General features: G+C 39.9%; 2 protein-coding genes across 7 annotated transcripts in view; both read right to left on the bottom strand.

Moving 5' to 3' along the window:
- The window catches only part of RPL34 (ribosomal protein L34), a 466,563-nt gene that overhangs the window by 325,320 nt on the left and 120,341 nt on the right, over window positions 1-20,902 (bottom strand). The gene's annotated exons all lie outside the window — the stretch shown is intronic.
- The window catches only part of SGMS2 (sphingomyelin synthase 2), a 33,663-nt gene continuing 21,360 nt past the window's right edge, over window positions 8,600-20,902 (bottom strand). For all 6 annotated transcript variants that reach the window (XM_077933899.1, XM_028743507.2, XM_077933897.1 and 3 more), the window contains 5 exons: window positions 17,054-17,723; window positions 15,395-15,512; window positions 15,111-15,264; window positions 11,837-12,003; window positions 8,600-10,843 (listed from right to left, as the gene is read on the bottom strand). In XM_077933899.1, the coding sequence (XP_077790025.1) occupies window positions 10,640-10,843; window positions 11,837-12,003; window positions 15,111-15,264; window positions 15,395-15,512; window positions 17,054-17,508 (1,098 nt within the window). In that variant the 5' untranslated portion in view covers window positions 17,509-17,723 and the 3' untranslated portion in view covers window positions 8,600-10,639. The remainder of the gene's footprint in view (window positions 10,844-11,836; window positions 12,004-15,110; window positions 15,265-15,394; window positions 15,513-17,053; window positions 17,724-20,902) is intronic.

Below are 20,902 nucleotides of genomic sequence, written 5' to 3'. Positions count from 1 at the left end.
ATACAAGTCACCAAAACTGTTGACAACGTACTCATCATCAGCCTTAGAAACCAAGGAGGCAACCAGGATAGAATTAACCATTTTGCGCCCCGCGTCAGACAGTGATACAATTTTGAGATGCACAGTGAACTTGACCAGGTCCTTAGTCTGTCTTGCTGTGCCTAATCTATCCATCCCATTTCTACTGTTACTCCAATCCCTGCTGAGCGGTAGCAAGAAATTTCAGGGGTCTTGGCACTTAACCAGGGTTTGTGTTCCTCTGAACATAGCGGGGAGATTGTGGTGTTTTCAGTACCCAGGACTTCAGGCAAGTACTTGCCTCCATCTTTCCATGGGCCACTGGTCATATTATGCAAAATAAAGTATTGCATTATGTAGCAGGTTACAGAAAGCAAGGATTCTTGTGCAGAATTAACTTTAATAATAAAAAAGCACACTACAGTAGGAACCAGAGAATAATAGGTGATCAAGGAAGACTATACTTTTTAAATAAACACATTTCAAAATGCAGTTCTCAACCATTTTTTCAATAGGCACTTTATTCTTATAGCATTGTTTTGCAGTGAAGTTTTTCAGAATATTACAAAACATACCACACCGCTAATACTGGTAAGTGTACATAAAGTCTGCAATTTACAGAACAAATAACTTCAAAGGCTGTGAAAATCTATGGAAAACAGATTCATGAATGAAAGAAAAATGTTTGCATAAGGCCAGTCACCTAAATCAGAATCCTGCCATAATGTTTATCTCTCATTGTATAGTGATACAATATCAATCACAGCACAGGCATACAATGCTACAGTATTAGAATGAGATTTTAAAAGGCACTATTTCTTAATGTAGTAGCAAAGCACTAATATATGCCTTTAAGTAGTGTTATTTTTCTAGAAAAAGAGGTGCCTGAAATCATCATTGTTCTCTTATCATGGCAGTGGTGCCCACCTGAGAGGTGCTGGAACTGAGTTTTGGTTAGTTCTGGCTGAAAAAAGCCCTGCCTTTAAGTAGTATTACAGGTTTGTTCCAGCACCTGCCAGCTCTTGGCAGCTCTCTCCTTCTCTACCACACAGAAGTGTTTATACTGTGCTGCTTCTGAGATCTGCACACACTCACATAGTTTATTAAGAGATTGTGCAGTTTGACTGCATTTAACACTGCACAGGTCAGACCAGCTGGGTCAGGCCGGCCTGTACTAAGCTCTTTTAGACTGCAGGACTGTCAAGAATTGATCGGTAGATGGTTGATCAGTTGCTGCTGCTAACTATTGTGAATGAAGGACTTGCTTGAAAGAGATAGCTCTCTTTTTTCCTAGGATATATCCTCTACACCCATTTTGTATATTACAAGTAGAACGTCACAAAGCTACTGTCCGGATAGGACCAAGACCAAAAAGGCACATCTACCACACATATTTAAATTAGCTAAAATTGCACTGCTTTCCCCCCAAGGATCATGAATTTGTGATTTTGTGCAAATGCTGATAACTGTGTCTTAGCGGTGATAGCTTCGTAATAGGTCTACAGTGGACAGGATTTATTGAGTGTAAATACTCAAATATGTTTAAAACATATGTATAGTGTAGAAACAAGGGACGCGGGTGGCGCTGTGGGTAAAAGCCTCAGCGCCTAGGGCTTGCCGATCGAAAGGTCGGCGGTTCGAATCCCCGCGGCGGGGTGCGCTCCTGTTGTTCGGTCCCAGCGCCTGCCAACCTAGCAGTTCGAAAGCACATCAACGTGCAAGTAGATAAATAGGGACCGCTTTCTAGCGGGAAGGTAAACGGCGTTTCCGTGTGCGGCTCTGGCTTGCCAGAGCAGCGATGTCACGCTGGCCACGTGACCCGGAAGTGTCTCTGGACAGCGCTGGCCCCCGGCCTCTTGAGTGAGATGGGCGTACAACCCCAGAGTCTGTCAAGACTGGCCCGTACGGGCAGGGGTACCTTTACCTTTATAGTGTAGAAACAGACTATGTTCAGGGAAGTGTCTAGGGTTATTGCAGAGATAGCCAACAGATCAGGCATGCAGCTCTTGATTCCTTTTTTTTTTTTTTTTTTTTTTTGCGGTCCTCTGCAACATTTGATGTACTTCCCAGCCCTTATGCTACCTTTCCAAAGCTGGGTGAGGTGCTAGACTTTGGGACCCTGCCAGAGCCTCGCGCCTCCTTCCAAAAAGCTCAGCACCTAGCTCAGCCAGCTTTAGGAAAGCAGTGTGAGGGCTGGAGGGGGCATCAAATTTTGGCCTCAGTGTAACAAGGTAGTGTGTGGCCTGCATGTTTCATGTCAAAGTACTCTTGCAGCCCACTTGGTATCAAAAGTTGGGCTGCCCCGCCTACAGATGTTGTGGACTACAACACCATGATAATCTGCCATATTGGCTTGGGTTGTGGGGAGCTCTAGCCCCAAACATCTGGAGGGCACCTCATTAACTACCCTTGCACTATTGTTTCACTGCAGCAGGAGAAGGTCTTTAACCTTCAGTGTAATGGTGCTTTATATTAGGTAATGATTTGCTGACAATGTTCCTCTTTTAAGAAGGGCAGCACATCCATTGATTTTCACAGTGGATGTTTGCGCTTGTAAAGGTTCAACATTAGTGAATGAAACATTACTGAGCAGTTTATGATCGTACTGTATTGAAGTGTTATTACAAGTTTGCAGTTCCAAACATACAGATATATATCCCTGCTTACAACCTTTCCCTGCACAACTAGTATTTTGCTAGGGCATCTTTTCTAAATGTCATTTGCCCCTAATCAGAATGAGCAGACCTAAGTGTTTTTCATAGCAGGATACTTTTAAAAATGGAAACAGGTTTGCTTTTGGGCTATGAGGTGGGCGAGATAGAGCTCCTATAGCTTCATGACTGCTGGAGGAAAACAATGCCACGATTTGAGTGATTAAAAACACACACAGATGTTGAGAGTGTTGTTTGCAAACAAATGGAATCAGCTAAACAAACACACTTATCTGGACTGAGTTGTCTCAAGTTAGGAAATACGGTAGTAACTTTTTCCAAAAAAAGCCCCCAGTGGCCTGGGGTGGGGAACTACATTTACAATCCTGTGAGTGTTTAAGTAAGTTCCATTGAGTTCAATATGGCTTACTTGCTTGTGTGATTAGGATCACAACCTAAGGAACTAGTCTTTTCATTTATTTATGTGTAAGTAGAAACACAACCATCTCTATTAACCTGTTAAAGGTGGAATAAGGGAAAAATTTGGTTTACCCCAAAGTAAATGTGCATGGATTGCAGATTTACCTCTATTGAGTACGGGACTGAAGAAATGCAGGCAGTCCAATCCTATCCATGTTTACTCAGAAGTAAGTCTGTGTTTAACAGGGCTTATACATACATTTGTGTAAATTAGTTTGCACAGGACTATCATTCACACACAAGTAAATGTGCACTGCACTATCACTGGAGCTTCATGTTCTAAAAGAAAAACTAAAATGTCCTCATCCCCACACTTCATGTATTACAGTTGTAACAAGGAATCAGAAGGGGGAAATCCATAACTACCAGAAAAAAGCAATCCTAAATACAGCAATAACCAACCCTGGTATTTTGGGCTGCTTTTTTTTTTTAACTCAAGCTTCCCAAGCTATTCCGGTGATACCTGCATGCAGTGCTTTTTTATAAAAAAATATTTAGGGGTACTCTCATTTTCCTACTCATATTGAAATACTGACCCCTCAATGAGGCCAAACTTAGATTCACAAAATGTTTAGGGGTATGTGTACTCCTGCTTCCCCCAGAAAAAAAGCACTGGAGGAAGTAATAAAGTACCTGCAGGAAGTAATAAAGTATATCAGGTGCGTGATGTGGATTTAATGCCGAGAGGATGTTAGAACAGGATGCTAGACTAGATGGATTAAGCAGCCTCCAGTCCCTGTTAGAGAAAAAGGTGGGCTATGAATGAATGAATGAATGAATGAATGAATGAATGAATGAAACGAAACTGTGAGAATGCTCAGGCACAGTGTAAGGCTGCAAAGTAATTATCCAGTTCCTAGGAGTAAGCTCTATTTAATTCAGTGGAGCTTACTTTTGAGTAGACAAGTCTTGCAGTGTGAGGCTCTATTTACAACAAAGGAATAAAACACTCCATGAGTTTTCTTTTTAAAAAATGCTGGCTGAGAAACTGTTGTAATTAAAGTGTTTAAAGTGGATTGGTTACATTTTCCTTCAAAATGTATGTCAGCTTCACCATTCCTTCCTTCCTTCAGTTCAGGTATTTTATTTTCAGTATAAACAAGACTCTGTTTTTGTAGCTGATTGTATGCAGCAATGCCCTTTTTATGTATTCACATTGGTGTAAACATATATGTTGTCTTCTAGATCCAAATGCACACAAACAAATATTATAAGCAAGCAATGCCTAGTGCAGTTTCCCAAACTTGGGTGTCCAGCTGTTTTTGGACTACAACTCCCATAATCCCTAGCTAGCAGGACCCAGTGGTCAGGAATGATGGGAATTGTAGTCCAAAAAAACAGCTGGAAGCCTAAGTTTGGGAAACCTTGCCCTAGTGCTTATCTTGCAAATTTGCCCTTATGTTCATTCATGGCAAAGGCTGTTTCCAAAAAGGACAGCAGGGGGAGGTCTGATCTCTCCATCACTTTAATGTCCGCATTAAAGTGTGGAGGAAAAGGAGAAAAGTAAGAAAGATAAAGGATATTCCCAAGCCTTTCCCAACCAACACTCATGCACCCACCCCAACGCATGGGAGGGGTCTTGTGCATTCGCAATACGGTGTGTGTATCCAATGTAAACAAGATGCTGTAGCTCCTTTGCTGATTGCTGGGCTGCTGTAATAAAAGGGAAGGGAAGGGGAGGGAAGGTGTCAGCAGGAACAACAGGTGGAAAGGAAAAGGAAGAGGCTGAAGGGTTTGAGCACCCTTTCCATCAGCTGCCCCTCTCTCTCCTGAGCAAAAGGAGAAGCGCCTGATGAGCAAGGAAGTGGGGAGCAACGGGTGCAACATATAAGCCTGGGGTGATTTTTGCAGAAGGGGGTGGGGTGGGCCAGTGCCCTTGGTGGGGGCCAAATTTGCCAACCCCTAGGTACGCCTCTATGCGGTAGTATACAGATAGTGTAGTGCAACTTCTTCTTCTTTTTTTTAGAATAATACTTGGAAAGGTATCCTAACTTTTCTCAAGCAACATTTACCAGAGTAAATTTTAGCTGCTCTTTTTGCTTACTTTAGCATAAAGAAAGCGAATCCCAGTCAAAATTTATCTGGGGAAAAGCAGGATATGTTAGAGCAGGGGTAGACAACATTGTGAACTCCAGTTGCTGCTAGATTACAAGTGCAACTCTCACTATCCTGATTTTGCAGGGAGTTCAACATCTGCTTCTGTAGTATGATGAAAATCCAAGCTTTGAAATATTTATTCTGCTCAGGGTGTTTATATCAAAATATATCAGCACTCAAAAAGTTCAGAGGATTTTTAAAATTATTAAATACAACGAGCTGGATCCAGACTAACAGTGTAATTCTATACATGTCCACTCAGAAGTAAGTCCCATTGAGTTCAGTGGGCATTATGAATATCAGATTGTAGCCCAAGTTAATTGAACTCGGGTGCCACTGGAATAAACAACTTGAGTATGGCTACAGTCCTAACCTCACTTACCTGGAAGTAAGCCCTGCTGAATTCAATAGGATTTACCTCTGAGTAGACATGGCTAAGATTGTGCTGATAGTCATGATGATTAGAGTCCAACTGACTTCAATGCAACTAGATCCAAGCCATAGGATCTGTTTTGACAGATCATAGGTAAAGGGTTTGAAAACTTCATCCAGATGCCACTATCTTATACTTACAACTGCTGGGTTTAAACCCACAAAATACTGCATATCTCGTCATAATATATTCACTTCTGCCTCTTGAGCCAAACTAGAAAGACCTAAGAAGCATACACTACAACAGTGTTGTAGACAAAAAGGAAACTGAAATTATATTTAATGCAAAACATGTGGGCATACAGTGCCTTTTTTACTTGAATTAATGAACCTTTAAAGATTCAGCCACAAGAATATGCTCATTGAAACTCATTGACATTGAACAGAAATGCAACACTATGTGTGTCCATGAGGGGGCTAACAGGCACTACACACAGAGGCTACGTACACTGGATTATATATCTAGGTTTAGTAACATATCCAAGACTTCTGCTGCCAGTCATCATACTAAAGCACTCTCCCTGCCCCCCTTTTCTTTACAAGATACAACTATGGCCAACATCTTTAAATAAGCACCTAAAACAGAACTTGCTATTTTAGAAATGTTATCAGAGGCACTTCACTGACATCACAAGAGAAATGCACACCCCACCCCAGGGGGGAAAAACATGCCCAAGAAATTTCAACTTTACTGCTGTGGCTTGTTTAAAGAATATTTAATTCAATAAAAATCCATAAAACTGGAAGGAAACAAAAGGAGGAAGGGCTGTGACCACAATAATGATTTTGAATGTCTTCTAAGATTTTTGCTTGCTTCTCATTTGTTGGTTCGTTTTTACTTCGGGATGCAGGGACGCGGGTGGCGCTGTGGGTAAAAGCCTCAGCGCCTAGGGCTTGCCGATCGAAAGGTCGACGGTTCGAATCCCTGCGGCAGGGTGCGCTCCCGTTGCTCGGTCCCAGCGCCTGCCAACCTAGCAGTTCGAAAGCACCCCCAGGTGCAAGTAGATAAATAGGGACCGCTTACTGGCGGGAAGGTAAACGCCGTTTCCGTGTGCGGCTCTGGCTCGCCAGAGCAGCGATGTCACGCTGGCCACGTGACCCGGAAGTGTCTCCGGACAGCGCTGGCCCCCGGCCTCTTGAGTGAGATGGGCGCACAACCCTAGAGTCTGGCAAGACTGGCCCATACGGGCAGGGGTACCTTTACCTTTTACTTCGAGATGGACGTTATCTACTTTGCTGTGCCAGTTACAAATTTGACTTTATGTATATCATGTTTCAAGCTTTTGAGCTATGCTTTTGGGATGCCTTTGCTTTGACAGCTGAAGGAGACTTCAGAGTACAGACTGGTATTTTTTATAGTTTTAAAGAGATAATGAAACTTATATTTAAGCTCCTTCCTATCCTGTATACTTTTTTTTTTCTTACGATTGTTTTCAGTCGGTTTGTCAAGCAATAAAGTTATTGGAAATATTTGGCAAGAAAGTTAATACCAGATGACAGGCCTTCATAGCCTGCGACCATCTTGCCAAATGCAGCCTCCCAGCCAAATACAGTATGATGGTCAGCCAGGTACTCAACAGCTCCCCCTGGTTTGGTTTTGTAGACAGCAAAACCAAGAGGATTATTTAAGCCCTCAGGTATCCAGCAGACATGTCTGTCATAAGTTGTGCAGGCCTTTTAAACAATATACTGAAATGAACAAGAGCAAAAAAGCTCACTAAGACCAGAATAAATATGGTCAACAAAAATTGCATCATTTTTAATATTCTCCCTATTTGTCAGGTGATTAATCCTGAAGCTGTTTTCAAGCAGTGTACTACTGTAGTTTACTAGGCATTCCTTTGCTAACAGTTATCTTCAAGCTTATCAAATTACACTTGCCATCTAAGGAGATGGATTCAATTATTCTCCACTTTAGTATTTCTCATCCAAAACAAGAATAATCAGAAACCAAGAAGCTCAAATTTCACTGTGAATTATGGAAATAGCTGTATAGCTGATTAAGTTCAATTCTAACTCATTTTAATTAACTGGCCAGTGCATTTATATACCATTTGAATACCAGATCATTGTGCTTTAGTGTTGAAAGCAATTTAGAGAAGCATGCCAAAGTCCCACTGAATAATAATATTTTTAAAAGCACAAAATTGCAGCTCAAGTTTCACCAATTTTGAATGGGAGATAAACAGTCCAACTTTCTCTGATCTACACTTGTCTAGGAACCAGCAAGATAAAATGTAAATGTTTCAGTCACAGATGGTGCCCTCAAGCCTAGGTGGTCTAGCTTAGAAATTTAAAAGGTTAGGAATTTGATGTTAAACCAGGTTGAGGACTTGAAGGAAGAGACAATTTTTGCAAGTGTAGCTTTCAATTTCTGGCTGAACCCCTAATACACATGCAATGTATTGAAAAGACACGAGGCCTTTTGTCCACACAGAAGTTTACCATGAACTTTGCCACTTGCTTTTGAAACATGTGAGTTTCAGTCCAGCTTCAGGGTTGCTTCAAATGTGATAAAATGCATCATGAGAACCACTTTGTTGTAGCAAAGTTGCATGCAGGATAGGTGTAGATTGTTAATGTGCAAACATATGCACACATTTTGTTGATCTACACAGCTTGAATGCTATATTCATACAGAAATGCTCTCTCCTTTATACATTTTGCCATGTTTGAAGCTGCCCTGAAATAGGACTTGGGGTGACTGATGTATCAGAAGGAGTCCCTCTACATACTTTCCTTTGTATTTATCAGGACCGTGACCACCGTCTCCAATGCAAATCAAAATACGGTAAGTGAAGTTTGTTTTAGGCTTAAGTTTTAAATCTGATTTTGTCATTTTATTAGCCACTGCATCTAATCGTTTACTGGTTAGTTATTAACCTTGTTAGTTATTAACACAAAAAAGTTATGTATGTATCTGTAACTGGCCTGAGAGCAAGTAAGTTAAATATTTCTAGGAAGGAAAAATTACCCATAAAAGTAAGGTTTCTGGCTGAATTATCATACTTCACTATCTTCTGTTCCCATGATGCATTATTTGTTGTACTAAGATTTGTTGTTGCCAAAGTGATAGTCTGAAAACCAGAATTAGCTTAACAGCCTGGCCTGTGAATGAAAGAAACACCCAGACCTACACACTGAATTTTAAATTAGAATAAATTTTCCAGTCAAATTGTCTCATTACTTTTTTTTAATGTCACTCTTTAAAGCATTATTTTAAAAAAAGTTATAGTAACTGATTAGACTTAAGCAAATTCAATAGTTATTTCTCTAGCTGCTCCTTTTACTGATTTTTTTATAGAAAAGCAATTGGCAACAATGAAAAATACATTTAACTACTAGATATTATAATGGTAATGACACTGTTTGATTCCTGTACAAAACAGAACAAAAAAAGTGGGCCATGTTAGCTTTCTTAAACATTAACTTAATAAATGTTTGGGTGTTTTCACATATACAGATTTATATTACACAGAAACATTTTGTTCAACCAAAAAAAATCTGTAAACAATAAAGTAGCAGACTGGCCACATGACCATTTAATAAATAAATATAGTGTTAGGTAATAGTGAAACAAACACACCTATTGCAGTGAATACCCTTGGCACAACAACTCAAATTCACACCAAGGAAAAAACAATGTGATGTTCATCTGTAGATGTATCACATCCAGCTCTCAGGCCCACTGTTCCATAGTTTTTGCAAAAATCGCACCATTTCTTTTTAAGCCTTCAAAAAATCCTTACAGAAGATCAAAGCCAGTGAGTGACTGGAGGATCAGGAGAAGTTTTGTCTCCCACAGCATTTAAATGGTTCACTCAAGTTTAAGTATTATTTGCTATACATGTGTAGATGCACAGCCACGTACAATCACAAAAACAATGTTAACAATCCTGCAGGAATTTTATGACTATTTAAAATTACAAATTTATACCTCTGAGAGCCAACAATGTGGTTGTCCACACTCAGTGGTATTTTCAGTCATTGCCTGAAGGAGTATCAACATTCTCTTTCAATTACAGATCCTCCATTTTTTGAGCATTTGCTGCAAAGTGCATATACTCAAAATGTGTTATGCACATGCACCACACATTCATGCAAGCTGACCAGCAGAAATTTAAATAATTCCCTTGCCTTACATATATGCATTTTAACAATAAATTATTTTTTCCTGTTGTTGAATGCTGACGATGTTAGTAGACATTATTTCTAACTTACAGTATCATCAGGTAAAATAGGTTTTATGGTCATATATGGACATATATATATAAAATTGCCACTTATTTTTTTTTAAAAAATGTAAAAAACAATAGAGGGTAGCTAGAGTATATGGAAACAGTGGTGGCATTACAGGGTTATAATATATTCATTCCCATAAGAGTGTATAAAAAGATCAAGGTTTACTTCTGGTTTCACCAGTTATGTAAAACAAGTCTTGCCTTCACTAGTGAGAATAGTAAGACCACTGCTTGCCAACTTCTGTTACTCTCTGCATATAGCTAGAAAGACCAGTATTGTGCCTTTTATCGTTTACTATGGTTTTGCTCTTCAAACTCCACGAGTCTAAAGCAGATATTTTGTTTCAGTGCTTCTGTGGGATGAGTGATATTTAACAACAGATGGTGTGATGTGTTCTTTGGCACCTCTGAATCTCATTAAAAAACCAATGTCCTAGCTCTCCTCCTCCTCAGGAAGTGTTCTGTTGGCACCAGAGTGCCACTGAGTGCCAGTGTCTACTAGCGCTGAAGAGTGGGATGAAACTGTACAATATGACTAGAAAAATATACCAAGGGGCAATAATTATTTTGTTTGTGTCTACAATTGTCTTTTCTCAGATCAGTTGCACAAAGTTTGGTCCACTTCTGCAGTTAACAATCTAGTCATCTTAAGAGCTTTGGTTATAGCACAAATGTTTTGGTAGAAGTAAAGAACAATACATTCTCTTGTCTTCGTTTTCTTCAGGTGGATTTTTCATTGTCCTCTCCCGTTTTCTGAACTCGGGAATACTTTTTGCATGAAGACTTGAAACAGCTAGGGGGCCAAGATATTGGCCATGAGAAACAGCAAGGCACGGAGCCCTGTATATTCTTTTCAAAGAAATTGAATATTGGAAACCACCATGCTCGAGAGAGAAAGTTTGTCTGTGATGAGATTTTCAAGTTCTGCATTAAGAGGGGGGAGAAAAATATATTAAGATCCTGCTGAGACTGCTTTAAAAAGAGACATATTTAAACCACTGGAATAATTCTTATTTTTTCCTTAGAAAGAAAGCACTTCCATGGAGTAAAAAGCATATAAAACATAGGTATAATTCAGATAGGACAATCAGTTTCTCTCTGTCCTTCAGCTCCATATTGGTTTTCGTGCTGGAATTTTGTGATAACTGACGCCATTTGAAACAGAGGACAGTAAAGTAAAACCAGGCAAAGCAGTATTATTTATTAACTCCTCGTATTACTCCAAGGAGCTCAGAGACATACACGTGGGATTCCTAGACTCCCATGAAGGTAATAAGGCAGCTCAAACCTGCTTAACCTCATATAGAAATTTTCTTTTGGTCATTTTTTGTGCTACTTACAGCAAATGGCTTTATTTGTTTTCCAGACTTACTACAATATTTTTGACCAGCATTCCATTCACGTAGTGAAAATGCCTCTCCACTTACAGTTAACTGGTTCACAATTAAGTAAAGGAAGTTCCAGTAATTTAAAAAGGCATTCATTTAAACTGAACCAGATTTGTGATAGACTTTTTTTTTAAAGCTTCACGTGTATAGTGTAGTTAAGGTACTGGATATGATTTACCAAAACACAGTTGCAACGAATGTGTGCAGTTAGATGTTTATGGTGGGATTCCTGTGCACATTTACTTGAAATGATAACTGATTGAAAAGGCAGGTCTTACTCCTCAGTGTGGGACTGGGATGTTAGTGCCTTAAATTCAAATAAACTTCACCATGACTAACTTTTTTTCTGGATTATACCAATATTTACTTAGATGTTGACCCATGAGATTTCCAGGGGGAAAGTAAAAATGCCTTTAAAAAGCCCAGCATAATTCAGCAATCTCATTTTAACATAATACATTTTGTAAAGCAGTACTATATATCTCAAGTACCTAACATTAATTTAGAAGCTGGTATTCCCGTTACTCACCTTTTCATTAGCCATTGAGTGATACCACCAGAAGAGCCTTGTGGTGATATAATAAGCAATGACAACATCTATAGTATAATGTTCATGTCCTACTAGGATGCAGATTATTCCAGCAACACTCAAACACCAGCAGATCAAGTGATACCACCAAAAGTGACGAGGTGAATCTGCCCAAGAAGGAAAGCATGTTAAAGAGGTTTCATATGAGAATTGTATCTAGAGCAGCAAAACAGATTAATATGAATTTGAACTAATTTGTGAATGCAAATGCATGGATATGCACATGCACACACAGAGACATAAACTAAAATATTATATTCAGTTCACAGGAACAGATTGCCATATAATTTGATCCCATAGTGTAAATTTAACAGGAGATAAATATATGAATGCTGGCTAATCAGCTGATTTGCTCAATTTGCACTATGCTGCTGGCTGGGTTTGCATACAATACACATCTGACTAATGCTCCTAGGGGATATGGCAGAATACACAAATGCCATGCAGAAGGTCTCGGGCTTAATCCTTGGATTATTCAATTAAAAGAATTTTCCATCAAGGAAAAAACCTCTGCCTGAGACTTTGGAGAGCTACTGCCCTTGGTGTAAATAGCACTGGACTAGATGGACCAATGGCAGTCTCCTATGTTCAAGGCCAATTGTATAATCTGCACCACCAACATTGCTTTATAAAGATGGGTTAGCAATATGGGCTCCAATCTGGCACCCAAAGAGTACCACCTAGCTCAACAATGATCAGATTTACTACCTGTTCCCCATATTCTTCCAACTTGCTGCAAGCCTCTTGTCACTCGTCTTTGCTATCTGACACTATGAGGAAGGAACATACTGCCAGGTAATGGAAGGAGTGTTACAGAACCATCGCTACCATAACCCTTCATATCAAACTTCATATAAGATATCTTAAAATTGTGCTGCAACAATCTGACATCCATAAAAGCATACAAGTAAAAAACAAAATTAATCCATTCATTCAAAGGGGTAAATGGTTCCCACCACCATATGATTTTCTTTCTTTTTCAATCCATGGCCACTTTTTACATGGTAGCACACTAATCATAATTATATTTCAGGAAGGAAAGAAGATAGCGAAATTAGATCAGAGAATCATTCATTTCCTTTGTGTTTTTTGAAGAATAACAGCACCAGTACCTATTTCAAATAAATTTAATCCAATTTATGTAATTAACTAAAAATACAAACAAACCAGTGCACTACTGCATTTTATTGCTCATTCCAAAAATAAATGTCAAAATGGAGGGAAGGAAGCTTGTACAGCCATCTCTGGCCAGGGAGTTAAATATATTGATAAACAGGGATGAGAACACAGGAAGCATCTTTCAGATTGGCAAAATGCCTGTTCAGAAAGATCAGTGGAGCATATTGCACTCAGCTTCAGAATAATGGAGCAGTATTTGCTCTTGCTTCAAACAGCACCCCCCACCCCCATAATCATACAGGAACAAGAAATTAGTAGATAATATCCTGATGTACAGTCCACACCACTTATTTATAAAACCCTGCCAGCAGTATTCTAGGGTTCACAGGACAATCTAGTGAAGAAGAATGGCTGTAATAGCCCCATGTCAGTAATAATTTCCTTCCTTTCCTTTCCTTTCCTTTTCCTTTTTCTTTTTCTGCAAAGGGCATGTGCTAAATGCTAGATAGGTAAACTAAACAACAACATTAAATGGGATGATTAAACATGACCACAGTACATCTGTGACAACATCCTCACATAAAATAGTGCATGAAATGGCTATTTACCAACTACTCATGGAACATTATGTCCACATAATGTTCTCTCACCTCCACTAATGTATTAAAATGTAATATGTATATTACATTACCAGAAACTGTCACATATTCAGGCTTCACAGAACCTACATAGGTATATTCATGTTAATGGGAACATGCATATGCCAATGAAAGGCATGTTTTCCAGTTTATATGGAACCCAGTTTTTGACATGCTTGTTCTTTGTAGCACCAGCCTTCTAGCAACCAAAATACAGTACTCATGAGTAAGTCTTCTAGAACTACAAATTGGTGTAGTGAAGTGGGTAGAGTTTTGGACAATGACTAGGAAGACCCATCATTGGTTGACATTGGACCACAAACTCTCTATCAGCCTACTTGACCCCATAAGGTTGTTGTGAGAATGAAGTGCACAAGGGACCTTCTCTGCAACCCCAAGTTCTCTGAAGGAAGCGTGGCATAAACATGTAAATAAATAAGGGAATATTTATTTTATGAGACCTTGTGGCAAAAAGAAACAACAAGGAAGACAATGCCAAAGAGAAAGACAAGCAATTATTTCTGTCCTACACCAATTTATAGTAACTGAATTAGGCTTGGGAACACAAACATCTTTTCTTTTTTCTAACTGAAGGAACAGTTTGCAACAAGCCATCCAAATTGCCGTATTTTTTGCACCATAACACTCACTTTTTTCCTCTTAGAAAGTAAGGGGAAATGTCTGTGCGTGTTATGGAGGGAATGCCTACGGGTGGCATGCCTATGGATTTTCCTCCTCTAAAAACTACGTGCGTGTTATGGTCGGGTGCGTGTCATAGAGCGAAAAATACGGTAGATTGTGTTTAAAAAACAACCAAAAACTGAGACTATGAGGCCTAGTTTGCACATTAGGATTGCCACACTAAGACCACCTAAAACCATACGAAACATTTAGGAAAATAAGAAAGGCTTTAGGTGTGGAGCAGTTCATCAAGTGAACTGAGTAACAGACAGGAATTCAATGTAGTGCAAAGCAGATTGCTCTTTTATCAATTTGCTCTTTCCTCCACCCACATTCTGTTCTAGGAGTTCTCTTCCCTTACCCAAGTCAACTTCAGGGGACACCTGGGGGAAGAAGAGGGGAAACCCCAGTTGTGCCAGTGGAAGTCCTTGCCTGTGGTTTCCTGGTGGCACGCATTAATTCAATCCTGCCCATATTTTCCACTTAAGTACAAACTTTTCCTTGGGATAATTACATTCCCACAGGAAAACCTGGTAAGCTGCTTCACATGACTGATCTACCATGTAAGAGTCACCAAATGGAGCAATTTTAGAAGTATTTCATGCACTGGCCAAAATGTCAGAACTGGCCCAGATTTTCTGCTATTTTCAATGCAAAATCAGAAGCATTTGGTTAGATTGGTGCACATACAGAATACTGAAACTAGTATAAAAATCAGTGGAGTAGTGTTGCTAAGCATTTATGCAAAAAAAATATATTGAAAAATTGAAACTTACATTCCTTGATAAATAGGTAAGTGAGTGTTAGCACTACAGTGTGACCACTGAACAGGAAATCTCCGCATAAGATGTGTGAGCCTGTTATAGACAGTCCACCGCCGGAAATTAGTTGCAGGATCCGCTGAACCTTGGCTTGAGAATTTCCATTTAGCTAGTTTGTCATAGGGAGAACAAAATAAGAAGAAACACAAGCTGAAGGAGACTGGAAGTGTTTGGTTGGCTAAAGAACTCCAAGCCAACTGATTTGTAAAATAAATATAATTTGCATTTACTAGGTTTACCTTTGGAGCACACTGAAAATGCATTCCAGGCACAGGGAGAGTGGTGACATACATGGTAATGCAGCGGTAAAGGTATAAAGTTCCTATTATAAAGAAGAACCTTCGTCCCACTATTGACCTGAAAAATAATATTAAAGAGAGATTGTTCATGTAGTTATGCTATACATACAACTCCATAAAAACACTATGCCTGCAAAATTCAATATCTTTCCCACTCTTAATCTGTATCCATAGCATAGGATAATGAGTACAACAGGAAAACTGTTACAGCCACATTCTTATTTATTCATTTATAAAAAATACTTTTCTACTGCAATGTCAAAAAATATCAAAGTGGTTTGCAACAATTATATATACGTACACAATAAAAACCAAGCAAAAATTTAAAATCACAAACAAGCTAACTATTGCAGAATATGTTTTCTTAATTGTCCACATAAACCTACCATTATAGAAAAGTTTTCAGCAGATGTTTAAAGGTTAAAATGGAAATTTCCTGCTGAATCTCTATTGGAAGAATGTTCCACAGGACTGGGCCAATGACACCATAAATTTTATAGTAAAGTTTTGGATTTTTCAAGATTTGCAACATTTGACTGTAATATGTCTATCTTATGGACCAATATGCTCCAAAAAGAGCAACTCATATTTGTGGAACTACTAAGACATGCACTTCTCTATTATTTGACCACCCAAGTGTATCTTATGGGATCTGTTATCATTGTCGTATATCACTTTTAAGGTTAGATTCTAGGAAGGTGGCATATACATATTTTTGAGTAAAACAGCTGATGTAGAGCAGTGACAATTCCTGCAAGACTTGATTGCTTATTTCCCATACAACCAACTTTGGGAAGCTGCATAATTCATCATGTTACTAGCTGCTTCCTGTATGTCGCTGTGACCATAGAACTACTCTCTCCATGAAGTGTTTGGCACTGATGAACTGGAATATAGATAGTAGCACATATTAAATATTTGTTGTGCTTGTTTTCTTTTAGGTGAATTGAACAATTCTACATGTGCGATCTCAGAAGTATGTCCCACTGAGTTGAACAGGAATTAATCCCAGATAAATTGCTATAGGACTGCATCTTAAATCACATTCAGATTAAATATAAATATGTTGCATCTTTGTTACAAATCCATTTGTTTTAAACACAATTATATAAAGAAGGAAAAACTGATAATCCAAAATGTTAGGCAACACCACTTACCATTTCTATAATAGCATTATTGTAGACTTGCATGTATCTTTTTTCTAGTATCTCAGTCCTTTCTTTTGCAAGTCCTCATGATTAATAAGTAAATTTTGATTAATAGGTAAAACTCTGAATTCTCTCAGGGAGGGCCAAACTAGATGTGTCCTTAATATGTGTAATGTTCACTACATATCAGTTTTTCCTAAGCTACCTGCATGGTTGAGGAAGCTCAGTTCTCACTGTAAAGGAATCACTCCCCCATTGAGACTGGAATGGAAGTCCCCTCATACAGTTTTTTCTAAAATCCCAGCCATGCCATAAAACAGATTTCTATTCTGATACCTGTAGGTAAGTGATTAATTAGTTAAAGACAGACAAGTTACATAACTGCCTGTGTATTTAATTGACATCTAGTTTGGTCTTTAATAATAAGAAGAAAAGAAGGTGTGAAACTTACTTGTATCTGAGAAACAGCCACTGGATTGTCCATAATCCAAACAGTATAATTCCATTTATTTCTGATACAGAAAAAGCCCATTCTACACGATCAATATAATCAAAAAACTTATCTGGCAATGGAGGACTGAGCTCCTTGGGAGGCACCCTCTCATGTACCGCTGTGATAATGACAGTCGTTAGAATTAAGTTGAAGACAGCATACACAAAGGCAATGCCTGTTTTCCACCATTCTAAAGGAAGTTTGTTTCTAGATTCAGCGGGCATAGAAATCTGTATATAGTCTGGATACTTCTTAGTGCCTTTCCGCAAGCCATTGGATAAACCCTTTGGTTTGCTGTTGCTGTTCTTGTTCTCCTCACTGACAGTGAGTGTGGGTCGAGCATAACCATTTGCAGTTTCATTGTTCTGGACTTCCATGTGCTCTTCAAGCTTTGCTGTCTCTATGGTATCCATCAGGCCTAACACGTGCAGCAAAATTAACAAATTCTTGTCTGATTTCTAATATTATCTCCTGCTTCCTTTAAAGTCTGCCTCCCGTAATTCCAGCCAATCTTGGTCCTTTAATAAGCATGTAGAAACTGGAGATTCCAATTTAACTTTCAATTAAGGCTTCAGTTTTCCAGAAAGAGTCTCACAAGCTTTTCCTCCAGGGACCATCAATACATTCTCTGCAATTAAAGTAGACAAAGATGTAAAATTTGCAAAAATTGTCACAGTTACCTCTGCATGTATGTTGGACAGCACAGGTGGCGACCATTTCTAATGTCCAGTAGAGCTTTCCTGGGAGATGGCTGGACATTCGATTTGAGCTCTTAATAGTTGCTTTCAGTACCTAGCAATTCTAAAATGCAAGTTGCTGGGCATCAAGCTTATCCAGAAGTCACAACTTCAATACAATAAGGTCCTTCCTTTTTTTCAGAGTTCTACAAGCTTGTGATTTATTATGTAGAATGTAGCCTGCCAGTAACCTTACAAAAACCACACACAAAATTTATTATCCAATCACAGGTAAACACATCTCTAAAACATAGACCCATTTGAGCGCTAGGGGGCAGTTAGATAGTTGGTAGGCTGCATTTGACTTCATAGTTGTGCCAAACTACTGTAATTTCATAAATACTGTATGGGAATAAGTTGTGGCTATTCAGCAATGCCAGATAGTTACACGGTGTACACTCCTTTTGATTCTCTTTACTATTTCAATTTTCCAGTCTGAGCCCTGCCCCAGGGAGGAGAAGATGCCTTTTGGTACGTGAAAGTCTAATCCACTGGTTCAAGGCATCTCCATGTGCTGCAAGTCACTTAATTCATGAGTAATATCAGATACAGATAGGGCAGATAAGTTTGATGGGACAGATAAGACTTCAGCTTTTAAAGTATGCCCATTTACAAAGGGGAACAGAATGTCCTTAAGAATGAGGAAAATACATTTCTCTCCCTATGTCTTATTCTGCTCTTAAATGTCCAACCATTTCCCTTTTAACATGCTTGCCCTTAGATACAGCTGCAAAGTTCTTTTTGATCTTTGCTTTCTCTCTCCCCTATCCATTATGCAAGCCAAGCCTGACACTATCCTTTTGATCTCTAGAAGCAGCACCAAATAATCTGTAGCCATTAGAAACCAAGTAATTTGTATGCTCCAAACACTGAAAGCAGTTGGGTCAAGATCACCAGGAACAATACACAACCAAGTAAGCAGTCAAAGGAATGAGTCCTGAACATTCTAGTCACTGAAGTTTATTTGTTCTGGCTCACCTTTGTTTTCACAACAGTGTAAACAAAAGAATCTGTCAATACAATATCACTCCTTTAGAAATAATGCAGTCAGTACAATAACTGTAAATCCAAATGCAGTTAAAAATAAAATGAAAATGAAAATCATTCAAAACACAAAGTGCAATTTTGAATGAGCAAACAGGCAGACATTGGCTTCTAATGTTCTAAAACCTTAACGTATGATGAATATATTTTTACGGACAGTAAGCAAAATATAAGTTTTCTATTTACGTGGTGCTGTAAACTATGGTTAGACTAGCATTGGTTGGTCAAGTCATTGCCACAAGAGAGGCTGAAGTGTGCTTTGAAAGTTAAGGCAATATATAATTCTATGCCCTTCGGAACCAAAAGATATTGTGGAACATTTTCCTATGGTCAGTATTAAGGGCAACAAAGGAATACAGTGGTGCCCCGCAAGACGAATGCCTCGCAAGACGGAAAACCCGCAAGACGAAAGGGTTTTCCGTTTGCGAGTTGCTTCGCAAGACGAATTTCCCTATGGGCTTGCTTCGCAAGAAGAAAGCCCATAGGGAAATCTCCGGGGACCTCTTTTAAATGCTGGTGGTGGGGAGCAAAGCCTTTCCCCCCCTCCGGCCTTCAGAAGAGGTCCAGGAAGGCCGGCGGGGGCCGAAAGGCTTTGCTCCCCACCGCCAGCATTTTAAAAGCAGTCCGGGATAGCAGGGAAGCGCTTCCCGCTATCGCGGACGGCTTTTAAAATGCTGGCGGTGGGGAGCAAAGACTTTCGCCCCCCGCCCGCCTTCAGAAGAGGTCCTGGACCTCTTCTGAAGGCGGGCGGGGGGCGAAAATCTTTGCTCCCCCCTGCCTGCCTTCAAAAGCCGTCCGGGACAGCGGAGAAACGCGCTGCCTTTCTCCGCTCTCCCGGGAAGGCAGGCAGGGGGGAGCAAAGACTTTTGCCCCCCGCCGGCCTTCAGAAGAGGTCCAGGACCTCTTCTGAAGGCTGGCGGGGGGCAAAAGTCTTTGTCCCCCCTGCCTGCCTCCCCAGGGGCTTTTAAATTGCACCGGACAGTGGAGAAGTCCTCCGCTGTCCCGGGCGATTTTAAAATGCCGCCCGCCAGCATTTTAAGATCGCCCCGGACAGCGGAGAAGTCCTCCGCTGTCCTGGGTTTTTTTAAAATGCTGGGGGTGGGAAGAAAAGCCCTTGTCCCCCCCCCCCCCAGCCTTCAGAAGAGGTCGGGGGACAGACTGTCCCCGGACCTGGTCTGAAGGCGGTTTCCATAGGAACGCATTAATTGATTTTCAATGCATTCCTATGGGAAACCATGCTTCGCAAGACGAAAAACTCGCAAGAAGAAAAAACTTGCGGAACGAATTAATTTCGTCTTGCGAGGCACCACTGTATCATGGGAAGGAAGGGAATGCAAGAATTTGTTGAGGCAGGTCACACTATAGCCAACAGACATGGGAGAGTCCTAGAAATATCAGCTGATACCTAGGGTTCAATCTGAGTAATAGTTGAGCATTGGGGCAATCCCTTGTTTCGGACAGAGGGGAGGTTGTAGTCCTCGCCTGGCCTCCAAACGCTGGGGTATCCTGTTAAAGGGATCAGGGGGAGTGGCCATGTCCACCCTATTTGATGGGAACACCCTATCTGATGTAAGTCTTAGGAACCCCCACCTGGATTGACCACACGTCGCTTCCAGCGGGCAGGCCAGAAATATTTCGATTTCCCCATGCCCAAGCCAAACCTCTTTCATCTGTGTTCAATAAAGTTGTGGCCTGTTTTTACCCAAAACCCAGTCTTATTGGTCTCTTATTTATATGGGTTGGGGTATATGAAGTCATGTGTATAACCTGTAAGCTGGAGAAAGAGTGATCCAGGATACCAAGTTCACATAAAAGATGTGAATTGGGAGAAAGTCTACTATATTGATTGTGCAATATTGTTTATTTAAAGAAAACTGGCTCCTGCTTCTCCTTCCAGAATTCAAGTTTATTAGAACTGCTCCTTGTCACTGGCTCTCCCTGCTCACTAAACCCTGTTGCCCCTTCAGCAAACTCCGCTGCCTTATGGGATATCTTTGGAAGAAAAAAAGCTAAGAACCCTACACAA

Source organism: Podarcis muralis, chromosome 9 (assembly GCF_964188315.1).
Source record: "Podarcis muralis chromosome 9, rPodMur119.hap1.1, whole genome shotgun sequence".
In the NCBI taxonomy this organism is placed as follows: Eukaryota; Metazoa; Chordata; class Lepidosauria; order Squamata; family Lacertidae; genus Podarcis; species Podarcis muralis.
The sequence above is the reverse complement of the archived record's forward strand: the minus strand, read 5'-3'. Positions and strand labels throughout refer to the sequence as shown.